Source organism: Lepidochelys kempii, chromosome 10, assembly GCF_965140265.1.
Source record: "Lepidochelys kempii isolate rLepKem1 chromosome 10, rLepKem1.hap2, whole genome shotgun sequence".
Lineage (NCBI taxonomy): Eukaryota > Metazoa > Chordata > Testudines > Cheloniidae > Lepidochelys > Lepidochelys kempii.
In genome coordinates this window covers 38,331,875-38,356,885 of record NC_133265.1, presented here as the reverse complement: position 1 = coordinate 38,356,885, position 25,011 = coordinate 38,331,875, and the positions used below count along the sequence as shown (strand labels likewise).

At 44.8% G+C, this 25,011-nt stretch overlaps 1 protein-coding gene across 5 annotated transcripts in view; it reads left to right on the top strand.

Moving 5' to 3' along the window:
* IFT140 (intraflagellar transport 140) overlaps positions 1 to 25,011 on the top strand; it is a 247,126-nt gene that overhangs the window by 12,145 nt on the left and 209,970 nt on the right. For 4 of the 5 annotated variants that reach the window (XM_073362957.1, XM_073362955.1, XM_073362954.1 and 1 more), the window contains exons 2-5: positions 11 to 192; positions 4,294 to 4,515; positions 17,988 to 18,109; positions 20,019 to 20,161. In XM_073362957.1, the coding sequence (XP_073219058.1) occupies positions 46 to 192; positions 4,294 to 4,515; positions 17,988 to 18,109; positions 20,019 to 20,161 (634 nt within the window). In that variant the 5' untranslated portion in view covers positions 11 to 45. Of the gene's footprint in view, positions 1 to 10; positions 193 to 4,293; positions 4,516 to 17,987; positions 18,110 to 20,018; positions 20,162 to 25,011 lie in introns of those variants that run through there. The other variant, XM_073362956.1, reaches the window with a different exon arrangement.

Below are 25,011 nucleotides of genomic sequence, written 5' to 3'. Positions count from 1 at the left end.
TTCCTTGCAGAGATCTGAACACTGCCTAGGACTGTGTATGTCACTATGGCTTTGTATGTTGGTCACAGAATAGAAGTCCCTGATTCAGTTGGGTCCCCTTCCCACATAACTTGGCACCCTGTTCATCCACTCCTGGCTGTTGCTTCCATTAGCTCAACATCTGGAGGCAGTGTGGATATCTATTTGGAACAGGTAAGCATTCAGGAACTTCTACTTTGGTCTTGATGTTATTTTGCTGTGATCTCTTTATAGCTGTTATATCTGTGGTGGAACAGAATTATGACGTTTAGCAGGTTTTTCAAAATACATATGTTTTGAAGGCTAATTTATATTCCTGGAATCCTTCTCTATCAATTTTGTTGCTCATAATGTTCAGTGATATTGATGGCATATCAAATTAATTAATTTTAGACTTTCCTGAAGTCAGTAGTGGGTTCCTCATGAATTAGTTGGATCTAAAAAACAGAAACACCACCTTGAGTTTTACAGACTACTGGCTTTTTTATTCTTCTTTGAGCTGATTGCCAGCATACTGTTGATGTAGGGGCTACTCAATGGTCACAGAATGAGAAATGCAACTCTACCTGCCAAATGTAATGTTTAATCCATGGTATGTTGATGTACGTCATGTCATGTCCCAAGATGACAATCAGTATATTATGATTTAGCCTCTATTAAGTTTAAAGCTGTTAGGCTTAGGCTTGGAAGAACTGGATTTTTATCACTAAATGTTGGTAAATGTTGATTTTTTTCCTGTGTACACACAAACCAAGGAAAAAATATTTCCATTGGCAATATTTGAAATTTATAAATAGGCAAAGCAAGAAGAATGTAGCTTGAGAAGTTATTAGTTTGATTTAAGGGGAAAAAATTTCAGTGAAATGGATGCATACTTAGTTCTTGTGAACACCAAGCCAAAATTTATCTTAGGATATTCAGCACCAAGGAAATATTTATTGAGGTTTCGGCTTGAATCTGTGTTCTCAATATCAGGGAATGTAAAAAACAGAATAATTTCTCCACCCAGAGTCTGAGCCAGCTTGCTCGAGTCAGATTATTTTATCATATAGGATCTGTCCGTGTTATAGTTATTGCTTACTGCAGTTCTAGAATGATTTCCCTAGTGTGGACAGTGACTTTCTTTTTCCCCCTGAGAACTGTTTATAGACTTCTCAAGCACGGTGGATTTGATTTAAATCACTAGTCAGGAAGATACAATTTAATCATGGATTTCTACATAAAAGTGCATTCTTGTTGGTTGTTATAACCTTAATTTATATTCTTCACAACTCAGAGATAGATGTGGGTTTCATTTTTAGAAGGTACACGCTATACATTTTAAAAGTGATTTATTTTGAAAACTTTTCAGATTAGTTTTACAGCTATATCAGAAAATGAATGATTGTTTGGTTATTTCATTTACCAAAGGTAACTGAAGCAGATATTTATGAAGTCATTGGGAGATGAACTATCTCCAATTCAACAGGTTAATCATTAATATTTGGAGGATTTTCTTGCCATGCTGTATTAGGAGGAGAATATCATCAGTCAGAATTTAAATTGTTTTAGTTAACTAAAACAACAACATTATGTATTCTGGATTTTTTTTTCTTCAACAGCAAACATAATTTAACAAAACAAGCATATGAATTTTTGAATGTAAACATTCAAGTTTTTTAAAATCAGGTTTGTTTTTGTTAAAATTGTTTTTAATTAAAATAGTTAAATGACATTAAAAAAAACAACAAAAATGTAATCGAGTATGTCAGCCAGGTCAACATGAGAAACTTAAAATATTGGCTTCTGTGGCTAAGTCAGTCGTCTTCACCTTCATTTTCTTGTTTGTTCATGGTCTGGAAAAGAAAAACATGCTTTCCTGCTTTTTCAGGTCCCAAACGATTTCTCAATTCGGAATGAATTAGTCCAAAGGAAGAAAATATTCTTTCTACATTGGCAGAAGAAGTTACTGCTGTTAAAAGTGAGATAATCACTTCAACAGTCTCTGAATCCAAGTGCTTAAGTGACTTCCACCAGTCCACTGGTGTGACTTTCTTTAAAACATCATCAGCAAACATATATTTCTTGAATGGTTCACCCTTAGCTCTGAAGTTTATTATAGTTGGCATTATGGAGGGATGATTGCTGGATGTCCATGTCATAGCCAACTCCTCTTCTTCAGCAGTTAAGGTCTGACCTTGGTACCGAGTATTGGGAATATTTGCAAGAAAATGAGCTGGAGATAGTGCTTGTCCCATTCGTTTTTTTAATGCTTGTAATTTAACTCTGTCATTGCATATTTCTCTTTTTAAGATCTGACTCAGTTCCTTCCAAATTTCAACAGCGTCATCAATAAAACAGATGTTTCCCTGCATTTTGTTCAAGGCTACAGAAATAGGCTTCAGGGCACTCAGCATGTGTTCAACATTTCTCTTAAGCCCAGTGTTGAGAACTTTGGCTGTGACGGTGCCATCTATTTTTTCACGATTTTGTTCACAAACTGTCATCAGATTAGGCCATTTCTTGATATAGTGCTCAAAACAGTCCACTTCTGAGTTCCATCGCACATCCTGTGGGAGAGTTAGCTTGGTTCCTCCCACTTTTTTCAGAGCAGCTGCTGCAAAGTGATTGTTACGGAAGTATTTTGCCATTTCAACAACATTAGCCTTTATTTCTGGGACACTGAAGTCTTTGGCTAGGAGGTGCATCAAATGAGCACTGCAACTGTATGTTATTAGCTTGGGACTCTCTTCCAAATAATTTCTTCTCATCTTGGATACATTTGCAGCATTGTCTGTGACCAAGCTGCATACTAGACATTTGAATTCTTTTTCCCACAGTTTGTTATAGCTTTTACTGCTACTTTTTGTAAGTATTCTGCTGTGTGTGCATTTCCTGATGTATCAATTGTTTCTGTAAGGAAGACATTCCCTTCTTCTGTTGTCACACAAGCACATATAACAGGATCATTGTGGACATTGCTCCACCCATCAAGAATCAGGTTAACAATTTTACCCTCTAGTCCTTTTGTACACTGCTCAATTTCTCTTTCATACACTTTATCCAGCAATTTGCCTGCGACATCTGCTCTGTTGGGTAGACTGTATCCTGGTCTTAATGACTGAACCATGTTAATGAAGTGTGGGTTCTCAATTAGGAAACGAGAGTTTGTTGCATTAATAAACCGGGCAATTTTTTCAATTACTTCTTTTTGTAATCTGCTGGTTCTTATCACTAACTTATCTATGGTTGTTTCTGGATGATGGAGATTTTTTTTCTTTTTGCTGCAGGTGATATACTGTGGCTATGTGACATACATGATTTGACTGAAACATTATCATTGGCAGATAACTCTGAAACTATAGAAAATGATGGTGATTTTGAAGGTGGATAATCTTCAGACCAAATAAGTCAATGCAGTTAGTTAATTATTATTACCATATTGCTCATTTAGTATTACTCATTGCATTCACTGACACTCAGTACTACTTTAAAGGTAAAATTGAAATAGGCAGATCTTCCTTTTACAGCTATGTATTTTTTTTATCACAACTGCATCTAAAATGATAGTACCATAGAGTGTAAACTATATTTTTTGCTCAAACATGAGAATTCAAGAATAGTCCAGAAGGAAGATAGGCAGTCCTTAAACTCACTAACCTCTTTTGTCATATAACTGAGGTGTGTTAATGAACCACTTCACCTTGAATGGTCCGAGAATATGTGTTAACTACTTATGCTAAACAATTTGTTCCAACTTATATTTGGCTGTGACACTTTGAGTACCTTTCCCAGACCTGAAGAAGAGCTCTGTGTAGCCTGAAAGCTTGTCTCTTTCACCAACAGAAGTTGGCCTATAGAAAAATATTCGATCACCCCCCTGACTGGCAAAAGTATTCTCTTGTATCTTCAGTCCTGGTAGAAACCTTCTCGATCCCCAGTACATGAATCAAAGTTTCTTTAGTTTCAGTGAGAGTTCTTCATATGTACCGAGAGAAGATAGAGCAGAAAAGCAAAGTGAGGCAGAGATTTTTAATACCAATATTGTGTGTGTTCATAAATAATTGTCATATGTCACTTTTTTAAAAACATATTTATACATGTGAAGTACTTGTGGACAACATAGGAAAGAAATGTCTTGTGTGTGTCCACTTCAGATGTTACTGCAGTGTGGTCTATGCTTATCTTGTGTCTATGGCAGAAAATATCTTATTTGGTGGAGGGCAGATATGTGTTGAATTGGAAGAGAGTTTATCCCAAAGCCCTGTAATGAGGTCTGTTTGTTTCCATTTGCAGGGAGAGCATGTGCCTGATTCACACACTGAAAGGAGTTTTCGGGCCACATCTCTTAGTTGGCACCCATCCAGACTGATCCTGGCAGTGGGCTGGGAGACAGGGGAAGTGGTGGTGCTTAACAAACAGGACAAAGAGCACCACACAGTACCCCCCAACCATAATGCCGAAATTACTGTCCTAAACTGGAGTACTAATGGTACCCGCCTTGTGTCTGGTGATAGGGTAAGTAGCAAAACTGACATGCCATCAGTGTGCTTGATGCTCGTATAATGAGTCCTGGCGATGAAGAAGGAGAGTGGGATTTTTAACAATAATGGATTAATGTAGGGGGAGAATTTCAAGGAAAAGATGAGTCTAATTTCATCATAGTAAGTATTAGTTCTTTGAGTGATTGCTCATGTGCATTCCAATAGGTGTGTGTGCATGCCGCTTGCATGATCGTCAGAAGTTTTTCCCCTAGCGGTATCCGTCAGGTTGGCTGTGGAGACCCTTAAAGTGGCGCCTTTATGGCAGTGTATATAGGTCCCTGCTGACCTGCCGCTTGCTCAGTTCCTTCTTACAGCCAGTGATGGTTGTTGGAGCAGCTCAGTCTCTTGCATTTGCAAGTGCCTACCTAAAGTGGTTCCCTTTTCTTCATTGTATATAGTTGTTATATAGTAGTTTGTAGTTAGTTGGACTTACTTTGGGGGGCTTCCCCCCGCCCTAGTTTCCCCAGGCACTTGGGCATGCCTAAGTCGCAGGGGTTTAAGGCATGCCAGAGCTGTGTGAAACCTATGTCCACAGGCGATCCGCACACTGCCTGTTTCAAGTGTTTAGGAGAGGGCCATTAGACAGATAAGTGCCCAATTTGCAGGAGCTTTAGACCCAGGATTGAGAGAGAGAAGGACTATAGTTTGCAGCTCCTCCTGATGAACTCGGCCATCAGCACACAGCCGGCACCAGAAGCAGCACCGGCATCATCGGTGCGCAGCGCCCCCGCCTCAGTGCGGGATGTCCCAGCACTGAGGAAGGACTCCAAGGAGCATGGGTGCCGCTCCCAGACTCGTAAGGCCACTCACGGTCCCCGCGGCTACATAAGAAAAAGAAGGCGGACAGGAGTCGTTCCCCTGTCAAGAAGCCATGAGGGGACTCCAGCGGGGTGCGTCCTCTGGTGGGACAGCTATGGTCTGGACCTTTAGACCTGGCACCATTGACTCCGGCCCCAACAGGTGGCTTGTCGAGTCCGGTGCTGGTGGCCTCCCTGACTTGGGAGAATATGACTTCCCTCCACGCCGGATACCTACGAGGCAGCATGGGACCTCATTGCCATGATAGCGCGAGCCACGGCACCACAAGCCCAGGCAGCATCAGTGGCATTGGCAGCACCACCAGCAGTGTCTGTCCCGGCACTGCATGTAGCTCCGGCACCCTTTGCAGTACCGATGGCGGCACCACCTCTGGTTCATAATCGTGGCACGCCTATGATGTTACGGCGCTGCTCACCATCTCCCTGGTACTGCTCTCCAGCACCGTTGGGCTCCGCCCTCCTGTGGTTGGGCACAAACTACTCATCCGAGTCAGACGCCAAGTCTTCTGTCTCTCGACGCAGCCACTCCCAGTCCTGGCACCGCAGACCAGTGGAATCATCTTCACTGGCAGTCGCCTGGCTGCCCCAGTGGCAGGGCCCAGTCCAATGGCCCTTTTGGACCCTGGGGGCCTACCATCAGGCTCAGGGTCAGGGCTCCAGGCCGGCATTGGTGACATCAGCACTCTGTGCCCCTCCCTCAGCAACACCCTGAGGGGCTCGCTACACCCCCAGGGCTCATAAGGACCCTGCACAAGACAGGGACTCTGGGCTGTCATGCTCAGGCGCAGCACCCGAACCAGCGCCATCAGTGACACTAGAGCCACCTCCAGTCATGGGAGGCTCCGAGGTACCTCACCCAGCCTCCAGAGAGCCAGAAGAGCAGGAAGACCCTGTTCTATGAACCTCCTCCTCACTAAGCGAGGTGGTGACAGGTACTCCCAGCACCCTACCGGCAATGGACACCAAGGGACACCAGGACTTTCCTAGGACGGTGGCCCTAAACCTCAACCTCCAGGCAGAAGAGGTCATGAAGGAGTCTGACTTGATGGTGGACATCCTTGCCCCGGAGGGTCCTTCTAGGGTGTGGCCGTGCCCCAAATAAGAACAATACAAAACACCAGTAAGGTGCTCTGCCAGACTCCAGCTTCTATACCATCCACCGCTAAAGGAGTGGAAAGACCCCCTTTTTGTGGCACAAAATAGCGTGAACATCTTTTCACGCACCCCCAACCGGGGACTCTGGTGGTCGATGTGGCAAATTACAAAGAGCGGCAAGGACAGCTGGGTCCCACGCCTAAGTCATGGGACGCAAAGAAGCTGGACCTTTTCGGCGAAAAGGTCTACTTGACCAGAGGGCTCCAGCTTTGAGTGGCCAACCAGCAAGCGGTACTCAGCCACTATGCTTGCAACTCTTGGAACTCAGTGGCAAAGTTCCAGGAGTTGCTCCTGGCTGACTCACGCAAGGAGTTTAGCGCGCTCCTTGAGGAAGGCATGGTGTCTCCAGAACCTCCCTCCAGGCCTTGTTAGACGTGGCGGACTCGGCGGCTTGGACCATGGCCACGGCCATTACAATGAGGCACAGTGTGTTGCTCCAGGTGTCGGGGATACCACCTGAGGTTCAGAACACAGTTCGGGATTTCCCCTTTGACTGTGTGGGCCTGTTCACCCAAAATACGGACTCTCACCTGCACAGCCTTAAGGGCTCGTGGGCGACCTTGAAGTCTTTGGGGATCCACACCCTTGCACCTCAAAGAAAGCCTTTTGAGCTTCAGCCCCCGTCCCGCTTCTATTCTGGGCTTCCTAGGCGAGACCCGTCAAGGAGATGGGGCAGAAATAATAGGAGACATCCACCACAGTCCTCCTCAGGCCAAGGCCAGGGTTCGGCCAAACTTTTGAAGATGCGCCCGAGCATGGAGCATCAGTTTCAGTCTCAGAGCCTCATCCCGCCTTTGTGAATTGACTCTCCCACTTCTACCATGCTTGGTCCCAGATCACATCAGATTGCTGGGTCCTCAGCATGGTAGGGGTGGGATATTCTATCCAATTCTGTTCCCTACCACCCTCCTTCCCCGTCCCTCTTCAGGGACCCTTCTCATGAACAACTCCTCTTGCAGGAGGTGCAATCACTTCTCACTTTAGGGACAGTAGAGGAGGTTCCTCAGGAGTTCAGGGGCAAGGAGTTCTATTCCCACTATATCCTCTGGATCTGCGAGACCTCAACACATTCATAAGGAAAGTGAAGTTTCGCATGATCTCTCTGGCCACCATCATTCCTTCCCTGGGTCTGGGGGACTGGTATGCCGCCGTTGACTTGAAAGACACGTACTTCCATATATCCGCTATCCTAGCCCACAGACGATTCTTGAGATTCGTGGTCAGTGGCCAGCACTATCAGTTCAGGGTGCTTCTGTTTGGGCTCTCGGCGACCCCCCGGCTATTCACCAAGTGTATGGTGGTTGTGGCAGCCTTCCTCCACAAACATCAGGAGCAAGTATTCCCGTACCTAGATGACTGGCTCAGCAAGGCCAAGTCGCAAGCACGGGCCACAGAGCATGTGTCTCTGGTGCGGGCCACATTCCACAGGCTGTACCTCATATTGAATGTGCCCAAATCCACACTGGCCCCGACACAGAGAATAGAATTCATAGGGGCTCTCTTGGACTCCATGCAGGCCAAGGCGTTCCTGCCTGAGCTGTGCTTCCAAGCACTCACGTACATTATTGAAAATCTTTGCCGATTCCCACAACCACGACCAGAAATTGCATGAACTATCTGGGCATATGGCAGCCTGCACATACGTGGTCCAGCATGCTGGATTACGCCTTTGGCCCCCTCCAGGCGTGGTTGGCGCAGGTGCACAGGCCGGGCAGGGACCTGCTGGACACAATAGTTACCCACCCCCCTCGAGTCTCTCCACTGGTGGCTGCAACCACAAGTTGTGAGGGAGTACCCTTTGCCAAACCCCAATCTACACTATCCCTAGTCACGGCCACCTCGGCACTTGGTTGGGAAGCGCACCTGGGCGATATCAGAACTCAAGGTCTATGGTCCCACATAGAACTATCGCTGCATATCAACGTAAGGGAGCTGAGGGCTGTTTGCTTGGCATGCCAAGTGTTCCAGGCCTGCCTGCAGAGGGAAAGAAAGCCAATTTGTTTCCTTTTCTTGAAGGATTATATGTAAATAACAACAATAAATGGATATAGCCAGATACCACTGTTCTCAGTGGTAGCTGATGACAGAACGAGGAGTAATGGTCTCAAGTTGCAGTGGGGGAGGTTTAGGTTGGATATTAGGAAAATCTTTTTCACTAGGAGGGTGGTGAGACACTGGAATGCATTACCTAGGGAGGTGGTGGAATCTCCTTCCTTATAAGTTTTTAAGGTCAGGCTTGACAAAGCCCTGGCTGGGATGATTTAGTTGGGATTGGTCCTGCTTTGAGCAGGGGGTTGGACTAGATGACCTCCTGAGGTCCCTTCCAACCCTGATATTCTATGCAGGGTGCATGTGTGTCGGTGCTGATGGACAACACTGCAGCCATGTTCTATATACACAAACAGGGTGGTGCTCACTCCTCTCCCCTGTGCCAGGAAGCCTTTGAGCTGTGGGATTTTTTCATCGCCCACTCGATACATCTAGAGGCATCGCACCTTCCGGGAGCGCAAAATGAGCTAGCCGATTGCCTCAGTTCCAGGAGTTTCACGGTCACGAATAGTCTCTCAGGCTGGACATCGTGCACTCGATTTCCCAGAAGTGGGGCATTCCCCACATAGACCTGTTCGCGACACAGAGCAACAGATAGTGTCAGCAGTTCTGCTCTTTCCTGAACCACAGCACAGGCTCCATCATGGAGGCCTTTCACCTTTCATGGATGAGTCACCTGCTGTACACATTCTCGCCCTTCGGTCTCATACACAAAGTCCTCCTCAAGACTCATCGGGACTGGGCTTCCTTGGACCTCATAGCGCCAGCGTGGCCCTGCCAGCACTGGTTCACCATGTTGTTGAACCTCTCAGTGGACAGACCAGTAGCGCTTTGTGTGTGCCTGACCCTCATCACACAGGACCATGGCCATCTGCAACACCCCAATCTGGAGTCCCTCTGGAAACTCCATGGCTGAATCCTCTTGAGCTTCAGTGTTCGGACCCAGTGAAGAAGGTCTTGCTGGGAAGTAGGAAACCTCCACTCATGCCACATACCTGGCAAAGTGGAAGCGTTTCTCCATCTGGTCTCTGCAGAGGGGAACCGAACTGCAGCTAGCGCCAATTCCCCTTATTTTGGACTACCTGTTACAACTTAAGCAGGAGGGATTGGCAATATCTCTCCAGGTACAACTGGCTGCCATTTCGGCCTTTCACCTGGGGGCAACGGGTAGGTCAGTCATCGGTAATCCCATGGTGGGCAGGTTCCTCAAGGGCTTGAACAGACTTTATACCCAGGTATGACGACCTGTTCCCCAGTGGGACCTCAACCTGGTCCTGTCCACACTCATGGGGCCCCCTTTTGAGCCCATGGCAACCTGCCCTCTGTCCTACCTTTCCTGGAAGATGGCCTTTCTGGTGGCCATAACCTTGGCCAGAAGGGTATCTGAGCTCAGACTTCCAAGCCCTCCTGTACTGTCTTTTATAAAGACAAGGTACAGCTACGCCCTCACCCTGCATTTCTGCCAAAGGTAGTCTCCCAGTTTCATGTGAACCAGACATTTTTACCTGTGTTCTTCCCTAAGCCCCATACCAGTAACAGAGAACACATGTTCCATTCCCTGGACATTAGGCATATTCTAGCTTTCTACATTGAGCGCACAAAGCCATTTTGTAAGTCACCACAGCTCTTTATTGCAATTGCAGAAAGGATGAGGGGGCTCCCGATCTTGTCCCAGCGCATTTCATCATGGATCACATCCTTTATCAGGACTTGCTATGACCTGCCAAAAATTCCAGCCCCTCCGCTTATGGTGCACTCCACGAGAGCACAGGTGTCATCGTCAGCATTCCTGGCACAGGTCCCTGTCCAGGACATATGCAAGGCAGCAACGTGGTCTTCCATTCACACCTTCACGTCACACTACGCCATTACCCAACAGGCGAGGGATGATGCAGCCTTTGGCAGGGCAGTCCTGCACTCAGCAACCAGTTGAACTCCGACCCCTGTCCCAGAGAAACTGCTTGGAAGTCACCTATTGGAATGCACATGAGCAATCATTCGAAGAAGAAAAAATGGTTACCTACCTCTCGTAACTGTTGTTGCTCATGTCCATTCCAAATCCCGCCCACCTCCCCTCTGTTGGAGTATTCCGGCAAGAAGGAACTGAACAAGTGGCAGGTCGGCAGGGACCTATATACATTGCCACTCCAAGGGTCTCCACAGCCGACCCAACGGGTACCGCTAGGGGAAAAACCTTCCGACGATTGTGCACGCAGCGCGTGCGCACACCTATTGGAATGGACATGAGCAACACATCTCGAAGAACAACAGTTACGAGAGGTAGGTAACCATTTTTTTACATGCTTCTGGAATGGAAATGGGTTTATATCAGGATTTCCCCAACTTTATTGGCTTTTCTACAGTGCTCATTGCTATTGTACCTAAGCCCTTTAAATATTAATGAATTTAACTTCACAACATATTCCTTGGTAGTATTTTGCAGATATGGAACAGAGACACACAGCAGTGGAGTAACTTGCCTGAGGCCACCTAGGAAGTTTGTGACAGCTGGCAATAGAACCCAGATCTCCTTAGTCCCAGTCCAGTGTCTTTACGACGAGCCCTCCCACATCCTTCCTCCCCTTTTGTAGAGTGACCCTCCCTCAAACACAGCAAAAACTCTTGAGTGTTCCTAGAATTAGTGTATTTTTAGTTGGAGCAAAGAGCAAAAAGACTCTAGTGGGGGGGAAATGTGTTGTGGAAATATATTTTAAATACATTTATATACATTTAAATTATAAATATATAAAATATATATAAATTATATACATTTAAATACATCATTTCTTGATGAGTTGGTTGCTTTTTTATGTAGCGAAATGAGGAATTATCTATTGATATTCAGTGTTGACTGCTAAATTTTCATACTGGATTCTGTTTTTGCCAATTCCTGAGTCAAAAAAGAAAAATGCTATTCCTTTTGTCTATTTTCTGTGACCTTTTTTGACACTCCCTAGGATAAGACAGCGCTTCTCCAGAGATTTCAGCTTTTACTGTCAGTATGAATCAATGAAAAAGCATAGATCTAATTATTGGCTGTAAAACTTCTGTTATGTTTGGTGGTCTTGACAAAGAAATTGACTGATAAAAGCCACAGTCGAATTGTCCATTTGCATATAGAAAAATTGGGCAACAATGGTGAGATTGATAATGGTGAGATTGCTGATGTGCAGAGACCACTGCCTATCAAGCAGACCACTGTTGTCTCATTGTTAACTTGTACTCCCCTATCTGGCTATATCCATTTATTGTTGTTATTTACATATAATTCTTCAAGAAAAGGAAACAATTTTTTTTCCCTCTGGATATCAATGCTGCTTAACTACAATCTGTTAAATGTAGGTGGTTTACTTCAGATGCATGTTACCGGGACTATAAGAGAGTGCCTGCAGAAAGAGGTGAGTGCTGTGTCTCAAAGATTGGGAGACTTGACCTCAGCCTAATCTTCTTTAAGCAGCTTTGTAGGCTAGTGTCCTCATCTGGGAATGCCCAGCCCCCAGTAATTCAAATTTAGGCTCCAAGAACCACTGAAAATACTTCCTAAAACTTGAGCAGCAACCAGTGAGGATCAGGAGCTCTTTATGTACATTCTAAGTACATAATACCTTGGATAACTTCCAGTTTTTGATGGCTCGATAGTATCGGAAAGGTCTAGGTGTTTTGTATAAGTATCTTGAGTGAAACTGTCTTTATGAAACAAATGCTTTTACAGCAAAAGGCAAAAGCTTTGGGCTATTAGAATGGTTCAAAGGATACCAAGATGTCTTAACAAATAAATCTCATGGGTACAAATGTTACTGTGTCATCTCCAGTTGCCATGATGAAAGCTGGCTAGTTCTATCCCTTTTCTGCAGCCACTAGCATTGGCACATAGAAACAAGATTTGTGCATGCTCCGTTTCCAGCTTGATGTACTCATGTCTGAGTTTGGAAGCAAATTGAAGACTAGCTCGGCCTTGGCTGAGTAAATACTTTTATTCAAGAGCTCCAATCTTGTCTTCCAATTCTCTGACAGAACAAGAAGCAATGGTCTCAAGTTGCAGTGGGGAAGGTCTAGGTTGGATATTAGGAAACACTATTTCACTAGGAGGGTGGTGAAGCACTGGAATGGGTTACCTAGGAAGGTGGTAGAATCTCCATCCTTAGAGGTATTTAAGGCCCAGCTTGACAAAGCCCTGGCTGGGATGATTTAGTTGGTGTTGGTCCTGCTTGGAGTAGGGGATTGGACTGGATGACTGCCTGAGGTCTCTTCCAACCCTAATATTCTATGATTCTTCCACAAATATTTTCCCCCAGGCAGAGGCTAATGAGACAATTTAGTTTCAGATTCCAGGCTTTGCTACTAGCTGGGGAGCAAAGATTGGCTTGACATTAAACTATGAAGAGAAAAAAATTCTCTCCCTAGTAAACATTTTGGGGAAAAAAATATTTTTAGCCATTTTTGGCTCTCTTTGATTCTCCTGCATAATGACAGGTTTCAGAGTAGCAGCCGTGTTAGTCTGTATGGGCAAAAAGAAAAGGAGTACTTGTGGCACCTTAGAGACTAACCAATTTATTTGAGCATAAGCTTTCGTGAGCTACAGCTCACTTCATCAGATGCATGCAGTGGAAAATACAATAGGGAGATTTTATATACACAGAGAACGTGAAACAATGGGTGTTACTATACACACTGTAACGAGAGTGATCAGGTAAGGTGAGCTATTACCAGCGGGAGAGAAAAAAAAATCAAGGCTACAACCTATCCTGAAGGATGACTCATCACTCTCACAGATCTTGGGAGACAGGCCAGTCCTTGCTTACAGACAGCCCCCCAATCTGAAGCAAATACTCACCATACAACAAAAACACTAACCCAGGAATCTATCCTTGCAACAAAGCCCATTGCCAACTGTGTCCACATACCTATTCAGGGGACACCATCATAGGACCTAATCACATCAGCCACACTATCAGAGGCTCGTTCACCTGCACATCTATCAATGTGATATATGCCATCATGTGCCAGCAGTGCCCCTCTGCCATGTACATTGGCCGGACCGGACAGTCTCTACGTAAAAGAATAAATGGACACAAATCAGACGTCAAGAATAATAACATTCAAAAACCAGTCGGAGAACACTTCAGTCTCTCTGGTCACTTGATTATAGACCTAGAAGTCACAATATTACAACAAAAAAACTTCAGAAACAGACTCCAACGAGAGACTGCTGAATTGGAATTGATTTGCAAACTGGACACCATTACATTAGGCTTGAATAATGACTGGGAGTAGATGTGTCATTACACAAAGTAAAACTATTTCCCCATGTTTATTTTTTCCCCCTACTGTTCATCACACAATCTTGTCAACTGCTGGAAATGGCCCACCTTGATTATCACTGCAAAAGGTTTTTTTTTCCCCCCTCTCTCCTGCTGGTAATAGCTCACCGTACCTGATCACTCTCGTTACAGTGTGTATGGTAACACACATTGTTTCATGTTCTCTGTGTATATAAAATCTCCCTGTTGTATTTTTCACTGCATGCATCCGATGAAGTGAGCTGTAGCTCACGAAAGCTTATGCTCAAATAAATGTTAGTCTCTAAGGTGTCACAAGTACTCCTTTTCTTTTATTCTCCTGTGGTGCTTTGAAGTAAACCATGGGGGCATGATCAGATACATGAGGAGACCTGAATCAATAGAACATGAATGAGGTCTGGGTTTATTACAGTGGATAAACCCATTTATTGGGTGGCATAAAGGAAAGGGGGAGAACGTATACTTTGAAGGATAAAAATCTGGTCATGAAGTGAGAGTCATGAGTCTCAGGGAATTTTGTGTCCATTACACTTCCCCATTTCCTCCTTGATGTTACTAAAACGTCAAAGGTGTCATGAGCTTTTTATGGGTGGAAGGAGCAATCTGACTTGAAAATAAGTGTGTCAAGTCGTCAAGCAGAAAGATGACCTCAACTCAGGACATAAATGGGAGAAATTTCCAGCTGTTTTTATGGGCATCTGGGCTCCCCTTTATAACGAGGGGCTTGGTTGCTTATAGAAGCAGTTGGGGGAAAAAAGAAAGTAGAACCAGCAATGTGTGACTTTGTACTTAGCAGAGACCACCAGCCAGAACTCTTGAACCACCAGTGGTCCACAGACCACCATTTGAGAGCGACAGTCTCACAGCTACTGTTTTGGGTTCTCTGCACACTTGAACAGAAACCACTGCATTGGTAAACATTTGGATAATATTTTCAACCTAAAGAACAGAATACATATTGATTTTGTTTTTAAAAATTAAAGCTTAGATTCTGATAACGTAAAGGTAAGAGGAGAATTATATGGTCACTTGTATGGCTTCAGAACCATGCTATATGCTGGACCTTAGGTGAGATGTGATGGAAGAGCTACGTGGAAGTGCTGTGCTATGCTTCATACCAGTACTACTAATCTTTCATTTTCATGAGGACTGTAAAGGGGCTAGCCAGGGCAGGGAGCCACACTGGCTCACTACACCCAGCTGAGGATTGGGGAATTAGTTTGGCCGCAAAAGTCTTCGCTGGCAGCTCTTGTGGAGGCAGAAAGTAAGTACAGTTATGCCGGGGCCCTAGGTCAGGGTGGGGCTATAGTGACTCAGGCCCTCAGGCAGGGCTGCACAATAATACTAAAGCAGTAACAGTACAAACATTAGTGAGCCCAGGCCCTAGGTCAGGGCGGGGCAATAATGAGTCGGGAGCTCAGGCCCTCAGGCAGGGCTCAGCGTAACAGTAGGCCCAAGCCTCCAAATGGTTTGGGAGAGGGGAGACTGCCACCCATGAGTTGGGTGGCAGAGGGGACACAGGCCCTCCCACTCCACTGCGTCCCAGCCCAGAGCCCTAGCAGTGGTAGAAGATCTGCTGCTGTGTCAGTGGGGATCCTGGCCGCAACACACTGACGTGGGCTCTAGCAGTGCTACAGCCAGACTAGGGTCGGCTGTCCCCGGGCTACTTCCTGAGTCACGGTGGAGTCCTCCAGGGGGTCCAGCACCATGGGTTCCTCGAGATACCAGGCAAGCGGCAGGCCCGGCAACTCCTCCAGATAGCGGTCGCAGGACAGGTCTGGCAATTCCTCTGGGTAGCGGGCACAGGGCAGGTCCAGCAACTCCTCCGGGTAGCGGGCACAGGGCAAGTTGGGCCAGTCCTGGCGTGCACCTTGGGCTTCAGGGGCTTCCCAGTCACGGGCTAGGCTGGAGGCGTAGTGAGCTCTGAGGGTGAGCCTTTATACTTCCGGGTTGCTGCCTGACCCTCTGAGGGGTGGGCTCAGAGCTCCCTAGTTCCACCCACCCCGGCCTCCGGATGGGGTCGTCCGTCTCTGGGGTGGCAGGGAGCCACACCGCCTTACTACAAGGACTAAATTTACTTAAATTCACTTTATTTTAAAAAAATAAAATAAAATAAATCCTAATAACCCTTCACTGTAATTTGTCTTAATGAAATGAGATTGCAGTTTAAATTATACATTTTGATTCTGTTTTTGTTCATTGCCTAGCAGAGTGGGTCCCCAATTGCCACTGGGCACTCCAGGTACTACCATAATACAAATAATAAATACTCTTAAAATTCCAGCTGCAAAGCTGGTATCATAAGTCAGCTTTTTGGGATTGTGAATGTACATGTCATGCTGCATTGTTCCTCTGCTTCTCTGTTTGCTCCATTTTTCCACTCGGCAGAGGATTGAAATTGATAGGTATCCAAAATTGGAGTGCTTCAGACTGCAAAATTCTTCTCAATTTCAACTCTCTGCCAATTTGCAAAAACTGGGCCGGGTCTAAGGTTCAGCACAATACCCGTACTTGAATCATTATGTCTGCCTGTATTCTTGGTCAAAACAGAACCAGCAACTCAGACTTATTTTGTTTATCAATTGTTGGCTCTCTTGTTTAGAAGCTAATATACTTTCTATGATAAAGGGATATATTTTGTTGAAATGCATTTCTTGAGAATTAGAGCCCAACAACGTTGTCATTGTTAAATCTTGCAATGCCAAGCATTTCATTTAAATTAGTTAATTAGATTTTGATGTTTCTGTGATTTAAACATTTATGGGACTGGAGAGGTGCTGTGGGCAGCATGCTACTGAGTTCATGCAGCTTGTGCAGTTGGATCACTGTTTTGTCATCATACACACATGTGTAGTGCTTGTGAACGTGCATTCACTTTTGGACACTTCTTTTCTAGATAGCAGGAGGGCCATAAGTGGCGTTACTTATTTGATATGCATGGCTGGGGGAGAGGGAGAAGCAGTTGTATGTTGTTTGGACAGAGAAGAGAGTAAATAAAAGCTCTGTATTTCAAATGGCTACATAAAGGTGGCAGTAAACTGGTTTCATAATGGGAGATTTCAAGCTTCAGAAGCTTATATTATAACTTCTCATAATAAAACATGCTAGCAGCCTTCAAATACTTGACGAGGTGAAAAATGGCAAGACGAGTGAAATATGGTTTTGGGTGGAGCGAGCAGGTATAATGGGAATTAAAGGGAAAGTTTAGGCTGAATATCAGAAAAAAGCTCTTTGACAGTGAGCTCTGTTAAACTGTGGGACAGTCTCTCAAGAGAAATAATGAAGGCCCTTTGGTTGAGACACTTAAAACTAGGCTGGATGAAATGCTAGAAAATGGGCTCTGAGGAACAATTTTGTGTTGACTCCTGTGACGTGGACTACGTAACTAATGATCCAATGAGTGTTTTTCTTTTTTAACTTCTCTGATGGTTCTCTCAACTTCTAAGACTGTCATTTTAAAATGTCCTTCTGATCCTAAAAATGAATCAGTCCTCACTACACCCTCACCCTGATGATTTTTTTATAAAGCATTGCAACAGTTCTAAAATTCTCTCTTCTGTGCTGGGAAATCCACAAATAATGACTCCGTGTTTCTCTGATCATGAGTGCTTTTGCTTTGTTTGCCTGCTTGACCTTGAAAATAGGCAGTGGATTGAAACTAACAAGAGTTCTAGAGCTGGATTCTTGTTAGTTTTAGTAACCTGACTGCTCACAAGGAAGAAAAATGGGGTATGGGGTATGATGAGTACGTGCAAGTGCATGTGTCATGGTGCACATGTGCAGAACAAAACAAGGTTGGTCCAATTTTAGGCCTACCAGCCTTAGCAATGTCCTTTTAATTAAGAATGGAAGTAATTAAGGCACTTTTCCAGACAGCTTCATTTTAAATAAATAATGAAATGCCATCATTTAAAAAGTCACTTGAAGTTTTAGCCACCTGTGAAAGGGAGGTAATCTTACCTACATATTAAAAAAAAAAGATGAAAGGTACTAAATAAGAGAAAAATACCATGTTATCAGTAAAAGCATATTGCCTGAAGTGATTATTTAATGTCCATTGAGTAGTTTGTCTCCTATTATTATCTGTTTGCAAAGAAGGTCTGTCTCTTTTGTAATTCTTCCAGCTTGGAGTCATGGTTCTATGGAGAGTGGACCAGCGGGGTCGAGTGCAGGGCCTCCCTTTATTGAAACATGAGTATGGAAAGTATCTTTCTCACTGTATCTTTTGGCCTTCACCTCCTGGCGAGTAAGTGAAAATGCCCCAGTCGGAACTCTGCTAGACATTCTCTCTCTTTAGGGTTGGGGACTTCTTATTATTAGGTTTGTTGCACAGAGATCCCATGTTTCAGAGTAGCAGCCGTGTTAGTCTGTATGGGCAAAAAGAAAAGGAGTACTTGTGGCACCTTAGAGACTAACAAATTTATTTTAGCATAAGCTTTCGTGAGCTACAGCTCACTTCATTGGATGCATTCAGAGATCCCATGGAAATCCAAACACACACACCTTGTAGTGGCTCCGCCTAACTGCTCCAGCCATTGGTAGTGCTTATCTGCCTTAGATGCAAAGCACAATTACCTGCTGCCTCCTATATCACCCCACTATGAGTGTCCCTTACTCTCTCTCCTACAACCAGATCCTTCTCTCTCCCAGCCTAGAGAGAAGCTCTCAGACCACCCTTCTGCCTAGTCCCTAGTTTCTCTCCCCGACTGCCATCCCATAGCACACACCTTCTGGCTTGTTTCCAGCACCCTTCCCTGCTGACTTCTTCCTCACCCTCCAGTCCCAGATCTTCCTCCTATTCAGATAGCCTCTTGAACCCATTCCCCTGCCAGGTCCCTTATACATGTATGGTTCCAGGCTTTGCTCCTCTTCTTTCCTTCCAACTATCATCTCTCTCCTTCCTCCCTCCCCTCCCCCCCACCGGCACTCTTCTAAGCTCTTTTTCCCATTGCTATTTCTGTGCCTTTCCTTTGGTTCCAGGTCCTTCTCCAAACTCCTGCTGCTGACTCCCTTTCCTCTGCACAGATCCAGGTCCCCTTCCTCCCTTCCCCATTGCTGCTGGCTCTCATATCTCCAGCAAGCAATAATGTTGATATTTCAGAGGACTGGCAGCATGACTGTGATCATGTTAACAGATGTGATTTATACTAAATACAATGATTTTAAATGTACAGTGGATCCCCGGTATACGTTGGGTTTGTGTTCTTGGATACCAAAATGACTTATATTGGGGACCCGCTGGTACAGCATTGGCGTAGACAGGATGGGATACTTGGGTGGGTGTGCAATGACAGGAGAACGGAGGGGTAGGAGCGATCTGGCCGCCTCTCCCCTGTCTCCAGCCGGCCTTGCAGGGTTGGGGGGAATTGATGCTCTGGCCAGGGGCTCCCAGAAAATGGCACTCCTGCCAGGGAGTGGGGTTGGGGCACTGGGGCTTGCCCCGCTCTGACCAGGGAGCGGGGGTCGGGGGCTTGGAAGCCCCTGTGCTCCGACCCCACTCCTTGTCAGGAGGGCTGGGTGAGCGGAGTGGGGCAAGCCCCCGACCCTGCTCCACGACTGGAGCTCTGGAACTGGGCAAGCCCCCGTGCTCCATCCCTGCTCTCCGGCTGGAGCACCAGGTGGGCGGTGTGGGGCAAGCACTGGGGTGGAAGTAGAGCCAGGATTGAGGCAGTGGGCCTGGATGTTAAGTGGGTAGGCCACGGCCCACCCATGGCTATGCAGATCTGTTGCATATATGTCGCTCTTCAATAGGGGAACATGTTCCTATTCACATTGCTCCTGATCTGCATATCCGTTGTTTGCAACTTACGGCACAGTACTGCAAATAACTGATATGTGGGACCGATGTGAATCGGAACACTTCCCCTATTGATGAGCGACCTTATGCAAAACAACGGATAAGGGGGAGATGTATACTGGGAACCCCCTGAATATCCTTCTATAAGCAGGAAACAATATTAAGTCATGATAGAGATTAAATCATATTGAATACATTTGAGGATTCCAATATCTCTGCTGAGCTGAGCGTGAAAGATTTCTCCATCATGAATAGTTGCCATATTTTGTTAGTGAGAATCCCCATCCATTTTTTCTGGATTAAAAAGTCCTGTGCCAAGTAGGGAGCTGGAAATGAAATGCCTTTTGGTTGCCTGCAGGGACCTGATACAGCTAGCCAAAGCAGCGGTGAGTGGTGATGAGAAGGCCCTGGATATGTTTAACTGGAGAAAAGCTGGAATCGGAGTGCCTCTGAAAGTGGGACCCCAGGAGGGGTTGTCCTTCTTCATCAGTGTGGCAGATGGTAAGAAAAACAAAAACCCCAATGAACAAACGCTGCCGTTTGCTGGGAAATGTAGTCTCTTTGTTTTCAAAACTCTTCAGTGTAAGGTGGTCTTGTTTTCACTTGTGCTGTTGCACAAATTATTCTTAGAGGGGAAATAAAACACCTAGAAAGATGAAGTGTATAAAGTCATGAAAATGCTAACCTCTTCAGAGTGAGTTCTCTGTGCAGCATCCTTCCTCAGGACCAGTCCTGCTGGGATTGGAAGTTTTGGGAGCAGGATAAATGTTTGGAAGGGTAGTAGCTGTGATGACTTCAGAAGTGGAAATAGCTGATTCCTAGTAATGTCAGAAAGAGGTATCAAAAGTTATTTTCCTATTTTGCATGAGGGATACTCCTCTTAGAATAGAGCTGGTAGTTTTCAAGCACTGCTGTAAACTCAGTGGTTATTCCATTGAAGGAATATACTCTACCCCTTTGAGTGGACTTGATAATCACAGCCTAGCATATGCCTGCTTTTCTTTTCAGAAAGAAAATGAGGGTAATCTGTACCATCCAAAAGAGGTCAGAACTAGAGAGAAGCTATTTGTTCCCTTCCTTTCCAAAGATAGAAAATAATTAATATTTTGTGGTGTTGCTAGAACCAGCTAAACCACCAATGTTAAATGATGTCTAAAGCATATTTTTCTATAAAAATTATAAATAACTTAATATCTCCTTTTTTTTCTTCTTTCACTTTTCCTTTCTGTGCATCTATTCAGTCTTTTTTTCTTTAGTGTCTGTATTTTCCCTTAGACTAATTTGCTTCATGTGATCTCCCCATCCCCCCCAAAAATCTTTTTTTTAACATCTTTCTTCCCTATTTTCACTTTTAGTGGATATTTGTCTCATCTTTTTCTTTCTCTTGCCCAGTTGCTCCCCTCTCTCTAAATCTCCTGTCTACTGACCCAGGACCAGAACAGATCCTCCATATACAGTTGAAGAGTGTTTTGAAGGGTGGGCTGGTGACCAGTAATTATGAGTGCTGCCCTCCAAAAGCAGATTAACTGACAACTCTGGGGATCTAGTTAATTTATGATAATCTCCCAATAGAGTCGTGGTTCTGTTTGCAAGGCTGCATCTACACTGGCAAAAATGGGACTCCTGATTCAACACTGGTTCACCACAGGTGGTGGTAGCAATGGTGGAAACTATACTGGAGACAGGGCTCAGGCATTTTGATCATCATGTAATTTGATTTGTTGATATAAAATGGCATTATTTAATTCATTTAACTGGATTACTTGAGAATAGCATTGATTAGCTATACTGGGGAGGCAGCATGACCTAGTGGATAGGGCAGTGGACTGGGATTCTGGAGACCTGGGTTCAATATCTGATACTGCTTTGCTGGGTGACCTTGGGCAACTAACTTCCCTCTCTGTGCCTCAGTTTCACTAGCTGTAAAATGGGGATAATGATACTGAGCTCCTTTGTAAAGTGTTTTTGAGATCTCTTGATATCTAAGTTTTATTAATTATTTATTTTCTGAATAGGCAACGTCACAGTGAATTCTAAGAAAGTGAAACAGTAAATGACACTGTCAAGGTTCCTTCCCCACTCTGAACTCTAGGGTACAGATGTGGGGACCTGCATGAAAACCTCCTAAGCTTACTTTTACCAGCTTAGCTTAAAACTTCCCCAAGGTACAAACTATTTTACCCTTTGCCCTTGGACTTCCACTGCCACCACCAAACATTTATCCAGGTTTATTTTTATTAGGAAAGCGTTGTTTGGAAATGTCTTTCCCCCTAAAATCCTCCCAACCCTTGCACCCCACTTCCTGGGGAAGGTTTGGTAAAAATCCTCACCAATTTGCACAGGTGACCACAGACCCAAACCCTTGGATCTTAAGAACAATGAAAAAGCATTCAGTTTCTGAAAAGAAGGATTTTAATAGAAGTAAAAAGTAAAAAAGAATCACCTCTGTAAATACCTTACAGGGTAATTAGATTCAAAACATAGAGAATCCCTCTAGGCAAAACCTTAAGTTACAAAAAGACACACAGAGAGGAATATCCATTCTATTCAGCACAGCTTAATTTCTCAGCCATTTAAAGAAATCATAATCTAACGCATATCTAGCTAGAGTACTTACTAAGTTCTAAGACTTCATTCCTGTTCTGTCCCCGGCAAAAGCATCACCAGACAGACCCAGACCCTTTGTTTTTATTCCTCCTCCCAGCTTTTGAAAGTATCTTGTCTCCTCATTGGTCATTTTGGTCAGGTGCCAGCAAGGTTATCCTAGCTTCTTAACGCTTTACAGGTGAAAGGATTTTTCTTCCAGCCAGGAGGGATTTTAAAAGGTGTTTACCCTTCCCTTTATATTTATGACAGACACTGACAACAGTTCCTTTATAGATCAAAGCAGTGATATCCTTTTAATGGAGAAGAAACATCTTTGAACAGTGATGTGTTTTAAATACCATTTACAGGGGAATTTAGCTTTACAATGAGAATTGTCTTTAGAGCAACCATTACAATGATACACAGCTCCACCTAGTGACAAACTCCTTTTTCTGCAAGTGTGTGTGTTTTCTCAGATTTTCCCTTGTTTCTTTGATACGCCATCTAAACTCCAAATTAGGGGCCAAATTCTGCTTGCCCGACTCATTTAAATAGTTTGATTGTTTCAGGAATATATGTGCCATTCTAGGTAGTGGCCTCTTACTATTCCCATTATAAATTAGTGTTTTGATAATTTTTGAAGTTTTAGCTTTAAATCCTGTCTAGGCTGACAGCAAACAGCTTCTCAGACCAAGAGCTATCTTTTCAAAAAAGAAGAAATTAAAATAATTTGGCCACTTTGGGTATTTCTGTGCTGTAATCATGGGGTATGACTGCATCTTCAGTAGACATACCTCCTCTAGCTTTAATCTAGCCACAGTTTCTCTGCTCTGGTACACAAAATAGCTAGATTAAAACTTAGTTTAGGTATGTCTATACCAACAATTACACCCCACAATTTCAGTGTAGACATATTCTTTAAGAGATATGTTTCTTCTTTGAGTGCTGTCCCTGTAGGTGCTCCTCTTCAGGTGTCGGTATGTCCCGGTGCTGTTGATCGGAGATCTTCCGTAGCAGTGCCTGGTCTGTGCGTGCGTGCCCAATAGCTGTCTCGCAGCACCATTGGTGCCTCATGTAGCACGCACACGACCCAACCCCTTCAGTTCCTTCTCAACCATCCTCAGCCTGAGACAGAGCTCTGTAGTGGTGTTGAAGAAAACCTAGAAAAGAAGTAGATAACATTAGATTGTTTAGTTAAGCCTCAGTTTGTCGTAATTAGTTGGTTCACTTAGTGTTAAGTTTCAGTTAATCTTAGTTAGACAGTTTATTCCTCAACAAAAACAAAAGTCCTCCATTCTGCCAGTCCCAAGTTAGCTCTACAAAGGACGTTAAAAATATGCCTGGCTCCTCAGGTTTTAAGAGATGCACTTATGCAAGGACTCAATACCTATTTCGGATGGGCACTTGCTATGCATTCACCGCTTAGGTGAGTCGCACATATCACAAAAGTTTGCTCATGGCAGCAATCTCAGAACTCGAGTGAGGAGGGACAGGGATCTCCGACTTAAACTCATTGTAATGGAGAAATTCCTTATGCCTACTTCAGACCCCAGATAACACTTGTCAAGGGACCCTCAAGGCACATCCTCTGTGGGCGGAGCTAGTAACCTTTCCTCCACAAAATTGAGAAAATGGCCACTTCCTCCCCAAACAGAGAACCATTAAAAAAGAAACTGTCTCTGGTGAGATCTCTCTCCTTGGTGCTAACCTCAGGCAGGGTGAGTACCTTTGAGGCACTTGGCAACTCCTGCACCCTCTGTACCGGGAGTTCTGCCAGCAGGGGAAAGGAGTTGAGTGGTAGGCACAAACCAGCCTCCTCCTCCACGGCATCAACTACTCCTGTGAAGGATACAGTGCCACAGCCTTCACCATTAGTGATGCCCCCTCTGCCCGCACCGACTTCATCGGAACCGTTAACAGAGAATTCAAGGATGGCACCACTGACTAAGGCTACACACAAACGATCAGCACCGACCAAGCTACCACCTAATGTGTCAGCACAGAAAGACACTGTATTGAAAATAGTGGCACCGTGTCCTCTTACACATAAAGTAGACATGGAAGTAGCATCTACCCCCAGATCTCTGCCGTTTGGCACCAATGGCTCGCCAGTCCCAGCAGCACTGGACCAGCTGGAATCCCCCACTGCTCCACCATTTTCAAGCGAAAATAAGGATGACCTTGAAGAGGCAGTCTTCTCGTCAGATCACTCCTCACCATCAGGTACCAGACCACCAATGTCCCACAAGATCAAGAGAATAGCTTACCAGGGACATGCATCCTTGGCTCACAAATCCCTGAACTATCACCCTCTTTCACACCCTAGAGTTACAAATAAACAAACAGAAATCTGCTCTAACCCCAGTACAGCAATTGGACTTCATCGGAGCGCATCTGGTCTCAATAGAGGCCAAAGCATCACTACCAATGACCAGATTCTCAGCACTGACCACTCTCATATCAGTGGACACAAATAGCCTACGGGTATCAGCATGTACCTGCCTACAACTATTGGGACATATGGCGGCTGCTATCTTCGTAGTAAAACACGCTTGACTACACATGTGCTGCCTACAGGGATGGCTGAGCTCGGTATACATACCATGAAAGCACAGCCTGAACAAAAGCCTAACACTAATACCAAAAGTCCAACACTTCTTAAAATGGTGGACAAGTCCAAGAAACTTATGCGCAGGGATCCCATTTCAGCAGGATCCACCATCCATACTGATCACAACAGATGCCTCACTGATTGGCTGGGGTGC